The sequence below is a fragment of the Hibiscus syriacus genome, unplaced genomic scaffold (assembly GCF_006381635.1).
Source record: "Hibiscus syriacus cultivar Baekdansim isolate YM2019G1 unplaced genomic scaffold, ASM638163v2 tig00110987_pilon, whole genome shotgun sequence".
In the NCBI taxonomy this organism is placed as follows: domain Eukaryota; kingdom Viridiplantae; phylum Streptophyta; class Magnoliopsida; order Malvales; family Malvaceae; genus Hibiscus; species Hibiscus syriacus.
The window spans coordinates 1,802,452-1,812,452 of NW_024062941.1; the positions used below are offsets into that span (position 1 = coordinate 1,802,452).

The 10,001-nt window shown below is 30.8% G+C and overlaps 1 protein-coding gene across 1 annotated transcript; it reads left to right on the forward strand.

Moving 5' to 3' along the window:
* The first annotated feature begins 2,498 nt into the window (after window positions 1–2,498).
* On the forward strand, window positions 2,499–4,707 carry LOC120148801. Its single transcript, XM_039161811.1, has 5 exons — window positions 2,499–2,713; window positions 3,780–3,894; window positions 3,974–4,063; window positions 4,160–4,258; window positions 4,412–4,707. Exons 1-5 carry the CDS (start codon window positions 2,646–2,648, stop codon window positions 4,511–4,513), a joined length of 474 nt encoding a protein of 157 aa, XP_039017742.1. The 5' UTR covers window positions 2,499–2,645; the 3' UTR covers window positions 4,514–4,707.
* The last annotated feature ends 5,294 nt before the right edge of the window (window positions 4,708–10,001 follow it).

A 10,001-nucleotide genomic window follows, 5' to 3' on the forward strand; every position in this document is an offset into this window, starting at 1 on the left:
AAAATCTAAATGTGAGGGCTAATTTAAGCTAAAATTTAAATAATTGAGGGATTGTTTTGTACAAAACGCATAAATCTAGAGAGCCTAAAGTTAATTTACCCCTAAGGATCAAATTCGAGTTTGAGTTCGAGCTTTAATCGAGTTCGAGCTTGAATCGAGCTTGAATCGAGCTCAAAATCGAGCTCAAAATCGAGCTCAAAATCGAGCTTCAATCGAGCTTCAATCGAGCTCGAGTCTCGAGCTTCAATCGAGCTCTTGATTTTTTTTTTGAGTTCGAGCCTTTTCGAGTTCGAGTCAAGTTTTAATATTATCTTTCGAGTTCGAGTCGAGCTTGAAAATTTTAGGCTCGCGAGTTTTCGAGTCGAGTCGAGCCTACATTTAAAGTTTTCGAGTTCGAGTCGAGCTCGACAATACTCGAGCTCGACTCGGCTCGTTTACACCCCTACTCCACACACTACGTACTAGATTTGGAGAAAAACCTATATCAAGTTTACTTCTCTTAAATGTCATGGTCACCATCTCATCCTAGAATAGAGAATAAGATTTACAATAAAAAAAATAGAAACAACATTATAGAGCATTGTTTTGTTGAGTTTTCTGTCTATTAATAGTTATAAAATAGTCATTCGATTATTCATATGTTCTAAACTCATTTTTTTCCATTAAAAAAATTGATGGTAGTCTGAGCTGGACTTTAACTTACTGGTTGAGATATGATAAAATCATATTTTAATGATGTCTACTGGCAGTTTGACACCATTATTGCTTTCAAACAGTGGCTCAACAACATAATATTTCAAGCACTGACTCGACGACATAATATAAACAGAGAGTCGATCCACAAAATACAACTTAAATAGTTATGAGATTATGTTTTATCATATCCCAATCAACAAGTTAACGTCCAGCTCAGACGACCGCCAATTTTCTAACGAAAAAGTACGAATTTGGAACATATCAATAATTGGATGATCATTTTGTAACTTTTAATAGTCAGTGACCATTTTGTAACTTTGAATAGTCAGGGGACTCAACAAAGCTACACCCTATAGTCAGAAGATTGTTTTATAACTTTTAATAGTCGAGACTCAACAGAACAACACCTTATAATCAAAAACCATTTGTATAATTTACCTGAAAAACAAATCTCACTGAATTAAATATTTTTAATTTAATAAGATTATGGTTTTGGTTCATATACTATGATCAAGTTTCAAATTTAATTATATGTATATTGTCATAATCATTGATATCTGATTATTCATATATTACAAACATCTATTATTAGATTGATGTTTCCAATCTATCTTGTTTCATTCATGGTATCAGCTAGTTTATCACATAGAGGAACTGTTATTTGATAAATTTAATGTAGACTTTAATTTGACATTATTTTGTTATTTTACTTTTTTTAAATGTTATCAGCTAATTCACTTAACTAATTATTTATATCAAAATGTTGACACAAACTTTTCATTAAAACACTTTCTTCCACCAAAAAAGTCCATATCAACAATTTAATTAGAATAGTTAAAGTGAATAATAATAATTTTTTAATTAACAATCGATATCCAATATTGATTAATCCAGATCGAGTTTGGAAAAGGCCCATTATGAGAATGACTCTTCAAAACCCAATTTGCTCAATACGTAATTACCAAAATTCGAAACCTAACTTTAAAGATTTCAGTATCTCATCCCACTATACAAATAATAATTAATTTACTAGTGATATTATAAAAATTGAAATAAAAGAAATTAAATCTCAAATTTAAATATAATAAAAACATCAAAAATCTAAATTTGACATCGAACTTCAACAAATTCCTTTTTGCTTTCACGAAAACTCCTTGATCGATTCAATTCACATTCAAATTCCAAAAAATGGACCGGCGGCAAATTGGAAGGATTTTAAAAAGTTAAAAAGCACGTCCAAGGATGGCAACGGACAAAATTACACCGAAATAGAAGGACATTTCCGTAACTACTTAAAATAAATCAAACCGGAAAAAGTAAAGTATAAATTTCATAATTAAATTTGCTTAATCTCCTATTTTTCTTATAATACTTTAAAAAAAAATTTCATTTCTTCACTAAATTTAATACATCGATTTTTTGTCACTCCGTCGTTAAATAATTAACAACGTTAAAATAATACCGATTAAAAAAAATAGATTTAAAACAACAACATTTTTCATTTATATAAAAATTTATTTATAATATCGTTAGTGATAAAAAGAAATTTAATATAATAATTTAGTAAATAAATTAAAAAGATTTAAAGTATAATGATGAAACAGTAGAGAGAATAAAGTTTACTTACAAAATTTATAATTTACCCAAACGGAAAATGGAGAAAAAGGAACTCAACTGGCTTTCTACTCTCATCCACGTCACGTCACCAGCATTCCCCGTTATGAATAAACGAATCTGATTGGTGAAATAGACGTGTCCATTCCTATTTCCGCGAGTATAAAGTCAGTGTTCCTACTCGCAGTCCATTATCATTTCTACACATTGATCTCTCTTTCTTTATATAAAACGCCGGCTATTGGTTTTCATAGATTCGTTCCCCTCTATTCTTTTGTCTACATTTCAAACAATTTGATTGTTATTTTTTCTCTTTAGATTTTGAATCGAAGAAAATGGCATTAGTTTCTTTCGTTGGAAGAGTTCTTTTCGCTTCAGTCTTCATCCTTTCTGCTTGGCAAGAGTAAGCATCACTTCTCATCTTCCTTTTTTGTTTATTGGAAACGGAAAAAAAAACAAGAGGAATGGTTTAGATCTGAATGCATTTTTGGAGTTAGGTTATTTGAACTTTAATTAATGATGATTTAATGTTCTCTGTCGTTAAATAAAAAGGATTATTAACTGTCGGAAACAGATCTTCTTTCTTTTATGATGTTGCTTGCTTTGTTTGAAGAATCAGTTCAATATAAGGTGTTCTTTAGAGTAAAATTTTGAATCTGCATTGTTGATCTGGCTTTCTAGAGTTATTTCGATGTTTAATTATTGATCCCTGTTGTGATGCTGAAATATTAACGATTAAGTGCGGAATGAGGTTAATACGATATTCAATCTCTTCTTTAAGTTCTGGATCTCGTGAATGTCGTAAATTTTGAAATGGTTATTGGTTGGCGATTAGTATGTTGTATAAATGATGAATAGAGAGTTACCAAAGTGATTAATGCAAAATTCCTTGTTCGAAGAGTCTGGATCGAATCTCAGTATCCCACTCCAAATCGAAGGAAATAATAGGATTGTACATATTTGTTGATTGACAGTCTTAAGATCTGGCCAGATTTGTAAGTTTATTAGATTATATTTTACAGAGGAATACATTTGTTTGTCGTTGTTATCCTATCTACTAATGATGGAGTTTGAAATCCAAAATTGTTTCAAACGTTTGCCTCGTGTTCATTTAATTGTAATTTGTAACTAGGTTATCAGCAGTTGGGGTTTTAAAATTGAATTTTCAATCTGTAGATTGATAATCCATAGTTCTACTATCTAACTGGGGGTCTCTCAAAGGCTATGGTGTAAATTTGTAGCATTATCATTATGTTGAAGGAAATATTCTGTCAGCACGTAGATCTTTTGTCATAAACTTTACATTATCTATAAAACATATGTATTAAAGAGCTGTAGATTCGGATTGTCTTTTGCAATCACAACAGAGATGTTTTCTACGTTGAGCTTATATGTATACCGTAATTCTGAACTACCATAAGTTCTTTCATGCGTGTCTCTACTCTTATGTTGTGTGTTCTTGTGTATAGGTTCAATGAATTTGGTGTTGATGGCGGGCCAGCAGCTAAGGCACTCAAGCCAAAGTTTAATGTTTTTTCAAAGACTGTGACATCTCATACTGGATTGGAAGTGCCAGAATTTGATGTAGGAAATCTAGTATTTTGCCACAGAGATAAGCATCTGGTTTTTCTAATGTCATAACACCAGTGGTTGTTATTTACAGATTAAGTATCTAGTTGCTGCCGGTGTAGCGTTCAAGAGTGTTGGGGGTCTCCTTTTTATCTTTGGCAGCACTATGGGAGCTTATCTTCTGGTGCATTTTCCGGTCTTGAGCGTTATTGTGCATTAGTAGTTCAATCATATGAACCAACTCAATTGATAAAAGTATTATACAATTGTTTTCCTGTAGGCTCTGCAACAGGTCATCATTACTCCTATTTTGTACGACTTCTACAACTACGACACAGAAAAGAAGGAATTCGGCCTACTCTTTTCAAAGTTCTCACAGGTTAGTGAAAGTATTCTTTTCTCATAAAGATTGGTGTCTCCATTTCTTCCGTGTAAATGTATATCTCTTGTTGGTGGCTATTTTCGAACTTTTGATATCGATGATGAAAATTTTAATGTTACTGTTTCTAACGAAATTTCCTTTACCTCTTAGAACTTCGCTCTGCTTGGGGCGTTACTCTTCTTTATTGGCATGAAGAACACATTGCCCTGGAGACAGCTCAAGAAAAAGGCTCTGAAAACCAAGACAGTTTGAAGGAGGAACATCTGGTAAGCCAAGGGTCAATCCGATATATTTTTGTATGCTTTGTAACAATGCTTTGTTCTTCAGAATTAGGGAAAGAAAGAGGGCATATTACGTTCACTTTGATACTATCAACTGCAAAGCTAAGTTCATGTCGATTTAATTGAGTTTGAGGAAGAATTTTGCTATTTTGCTTTCAATTCTAATGCTCTATTTATACTTTGACCATTTCCATAGATTTTTTAATTGTGGTGCATATTATTGTCCCCAGAAGAATATTTTTCTGCAGCTTATGCCAATAGACAATTTTTTATCATTTGACTAGGACGTTTTTTTGTTGAGTCATTTGATTATTAAAAGTTACAAAATAGTTACTCGACTATTCATATGTTTCAAACTCATCATTTTTCATTAAAATTTGATGAAAATCTGAGCTAGACGTTAATTTGTTGACTAAGATATGATAATCGTTTAAAATTTTGGGATATTTTATTATATCACCTCTATTAGTTTAACGTTCAACTCAGATTATCATTAATTTTTTTAATATAAAAGGAAAAGTTTAGAACATATGAATAGTCAGATGATTATTTTATAATTTTTAATAGTTGTGAGACTCAACAAAACAATATCCTATAGTCAAATGATCATATTATAACTTTTAATAGTCGAGTAGTGAAAAAGGAGAGCCCTGTAGTTGAGGTATCATAAGTGTATTTTTACACTAGAAGTAATTCCGAATAAATGGTTTCTTGATTTATAATTTGAAGCACTTACAACGATAAAGGAGTGTCATATAAAAAAAATATTTTTTCTTGATTTTTTGGTATTGTAATTTATTCAAATTATCTTATTTTATTTTCTTAAAATATAATTTATATTGGGTTATTTATATATCTAATTTTATAATAAAATTATTTAAAGCATTTGATTTTATACAGCACATTAATCTTATAGTAGAATGAAATGTAAAGATGAGACATGGTAATTTGCAAAGCTGATTTGCGTTAGTTTGTGTGTACCATCTATTTTGGAGATTAATGCATGGATTTATAGTAGAATGAAATGCAAGAATGAGGCATGGGAAGTTCACATAATTTTTACTGTAAATATTCCCATAAGTTTCATTGTGACCAGTGTTATTTATATAATTAATTATATTGTGATTTAGATATTATATTGACAAATGCAATGAAATGTACCTAATATTTTTTGCTTTAAAATTTGATAAAAATTCCTTAAAAGCCCTAAATTCCATATTTTAATGCAATAACCGTTTAGGAAATGTAAATTTATTATATTTTGTGACTTAAATTTTATGCACAATCAATTATATTAGTGTAGTCAGTGTCAATTTCTTATAAATTCAAATAATATAATTAATTTTACGGTTACATCAACGTCCATGGTTCGAATTTTGAGTTTTAAAACTTAATATTGTGAATAAAAAATTGTGTTAAGAGAATTATTCTCATTCTTCACCATGAGACTATTAATATCCTTTTTCATATTAATTGGTGAATGTATTGAATATTGATGATTGTAAAAAATAAAATTTTAATCAAGATTATCGGTGGTCTGAGTAGATATGTGGTGATTTTAATCAAGATATGCGGTTAACCCTTTTTAGATAGGACGTAGAGCTACAACCAGCAGTGATGGTCAGAAGAAAAGAGAGGAAAGGATTGAAGAAAATGATGAACATTGGGTGTGGAGTTGAAGATCATCTCCTTCAGGCTTGCTTGAGTGGGTATATATGTCCCTAACACCAAACAGCATGGTGGTTTATTTCAGTCCTAGTGTTGATGGTTATTGATGGGTTGGAAGATGGTAAATCCGATTGTCACATAGTAACGTTTCCCCTAACAACTCAAGGATGAGTGGGAATCGGTTAGACTAAAAAAATAATTCGAGAAAAGATGGTGAAATTTAGGTTTGAAAACAATTTGATTTTAGAGTCGCTATCAACCTTTGGGTTTGGTAGGTCGAACACCTAAAAATATCTTTTTAATGAATTTTAGAAAAATATTTAAAGACAAAAAAATGATCTATGTTTTACCAATGATTCATTTTTAAGAGTTCTGGAGTCGATTACGCATGGAGAAGTAAAAACTCCACACATCGCCCAAATTTGGTACCCAAAAGATTATAGGTTGTCTAAACATTGAAATTTCAAACTTGAACCTATATTTAAACTATGATCCTTTCGTTTATTTGAATTTATTTTGAAATGAGTGAATTTCACTAAAAGGTTTTATTTGTTGAGAAACGAAAATTGATTCACTCGAATTTGTTCAAAAGGATGTCCTTTCTGTTCAAGAAAATCAACGAAGATTGCCATCCTTTAGAGTTAGGATACTAACTTGTCAATTCTCTCGAACCAAAACAACATTGCCTTCGGAATTAGTAAAAATTAAAAATATGATGGTAAATAATAAATGTAATGGGTGCAATAATATACTTTTATTGAATAATTAATATCTAAAAAACCTATTTATTTACCCCAGAAGGTTATTTTTTAAAGAGAAATAACACCATTTTGTATGAACAATCTTTGAAAATGCGCTTTTCTTATAGTTGAGAGACTTTTTCATGGATTTCCCTCACAAAATGATGTTTCTTTAATTTTTATTGATAATATATATTAAAAAATATAGTATTATATTAGTTTCCAAGAAAACATTTGGATAAATGAATGCTTTTTGTACGAACAATCATCGGAAATGCGCTTCCTTTATAGTTTGGAGACTTTTCCATGGATTCCCCTCACAAAAATACGTCGCCTTACATTTTTTAAAAGGAAAATAGAATAAATAAACAAATAAAAAAATGAACCAAAATGAAATAATAATAATAAGCAAAATAAAGTAAAATAAAATAAACAACATGATAAAGTAAAAAACCAATCGAATATAAAAAGGACTTTTGTGCGAAAAATTCTCGAAGACACAATTCACTTGTAGTTTGGAGATGTCTTCATGGCCTTCCCTCGCAATGAAATTTATCTTTCGTATATGTAAGAAAAATATTATAACTTATAATAAAATAAAATCCTCAAATAATATATATATATATAATATGAGAAATGTGCAAAATGAATAGTGACCATAGTGAACAAATTAAAAAATGATTAAATGGCTAAGCAATAAACATTAATTAAGGGACTACTATGACATAAACAAAAATTAAAGACTAATCATTCTATAAGTCTACAAAGGTTCCTATTTCTAACTATAGGTAGCAAAAATATAAAAGAAAGCAAGTTTAATTTGGGGTCTAAAATATGAGCCAACTATTTGTTCTCTAAAATCATAAATAAGGGACTAACATGAATATTTTATAAACTGACAACCAAGATCAAAATACTGCATGAATATGATAATAAATGAATAGGACTAAAACATAAACAATGAAAAGTATAGGCATGAGAAGTAAGTAAACCACAAGTGATATTAATGACTTAAATAAAATGAGGCGCAAATTAAGAGGCATAAATGAAAATATAGAAAAATAAGAGTTGGAAACTGAAAGGACTAAAATAAAAGACTGGAAACTAAAGGGGCTAAAATAAAAGTACTAAAATGTAAAGTTCTGGAAATTAAAATAACAGAAATATTAAATTGCATAAATTAAAAGTTAGGGCATTATTTTTAATATTTTACCCTGACCGTAAACAATGCTGATCATACCTGGGGCGGGTCACTGCGAAGTCGTTGAATGTTCGAATGTAAAAGTTAAAGGAATGTTTCGAATGATAAAAATAATGGTGTTAGCGGGTTAGTTCGGACAATAAAATAAAAAGTTAGTAGGTTAGTTCGAACAATAAAATAAAAAGTTAGCGAGCTAGTATTAGAAAATTAACCTATACCATAAATAATGCGAATTGTATCCTGGAGCGGGTCACTACAAGGTCGTTGAATTAATTCGAACGTTAGGAATAAATCAAAGTTAAGTTAGTGACTAAATTAAAATAAATAAAAACAAGGTGTTGAAATTAAAACAAATAAATCATATATATGACATATTAGTGGCTAAATTGCAAGTAATGAAAATAAAGTATCTAAATTAGAAAAAAAAAATAAGAAAAACCAAAAATATTGTTGACCATTATGCAAATTCACCCTAAAAGTTGGAGGGTACAAAGATGATTTTATCATTTTGTTCTATATAAGCGTCTTTTTAGCCATTTTAGGTAAAAGATGAACCTGGCTACTTTTCAAACATCTCATCTTTCGTTCTCTACACTCTCTCCCTCTCCAACCTTTAACCCCGCCAGTACCCCCCAAAGACTCCTAATAACTGGCTAGCCATTGTATAATGGTGGCCAAACCTTACTCCAACGACCCATAAATGTTTTCCTCCTCATCTAGAACAAGAAAAAAACCAATAACTCCAAAGAAACTCCTTAACCTCTTTTTTTCTTCTCTTAATTGAAACCCTAAACAACCCCCAAAATACCACTTGTCAACGGTACAAGCTCCTCGACCACAACCATCGGTGGCCGACTACTCCTAAACCGAACCAAAAGAACACAAAAATCTCACCTTTTTGACCCTTAAACTAAACCCAATAAAAAACAAAAAACGACTAAGCCCCCCGACCTGCGGGCGGCCTAAGTCCCCAAAGGTGGGACCTTTTCCCGGCGATGACCCCTACGACTAAGGTAAAAGTCTAAGCCCCATATAGATATACAGTTAAATATAAAAATATACTTGATTTAATTATAATTAATGACTAGAAAAACAAGGTATATTAAATGATAACCTAAATTAATACTTATACTTAAGTACAATATAAATAATGATGAACAATATAAACAACCTCAAAAACAAATGGAAATATAGTAATGAATTAATACTAATAATTATAAATCATAATAAAAAAAGAAAATTTAAAAGGAGGAGATCAAATTGAAGCCCATACTAAATATAATGTCTACAACTGTCTCTCTTTGTCCATTGTCATGTGAAAGGAATGAGGCAAAGACCAAAGAAACTAATTTTGTATGGACACTCTTTTCGTTCTGATTATGAGAATCAAGCCCTTCTCCAAAGGATGAAACTCTGAAAATGACATTGTTCCTTCCTGTTGAGGACGTTTGGCCATATTCCAAAGATTCGATCCTTTGTCTGAAGATGTCGGGTTTGTTGACGACATTGTTCCTTCATGTTGAGGATGACTAGTCGTGTTTGAATAATTATGAACCTGAAGGCAATGTTGTTCCTTCGTGCTGAGGAAATCTAATTGCCTGTAGGTAATTTGGTTTTGAAGATGACACTACCCTTCGTGCTGAGGAGATCCGGTCACTGGTGATTTGCTTGATATCACATCTGGTGATGACATTGATCATTCAGAGTGAAGAGATCTAGTCAAGGTTGACAATGATTGATCCACTACCTTTTGTGATTGAATTCAACAAAATGTTGATACTGATCTATCTCATTCTATGATAGAATCGAGCAAAAGGATGAACAAGTTCTTCTCATTATGAACTTATTCT

Excerpts from the sequence above, each read along its gene's own strand:
- LOC120148801 (XM_039161811.1), top strand. The coding sequence starts at position 2,646 with ATGGCATTAGTTTCTTTCGTTGGAAGAGTTCTTTTCGCTTCAGTCTTC. Across the intron at positions 3,895-3,973 it reads TGGAAGTGCCAGAATTTGAT|ATTAAGTATCTAGTTGCTGC; the intron begins GTAGGAAATCTA and ends TGTTATTTACAG. Across the intron at positions 4,259-4,411 it reads TCTTTTCAAAGTTCTCACAG|AACTTCGCTCTGCTTGGGGC; the intron begins GTTAGTGAAAGT and ends TTTACCTCTTAG.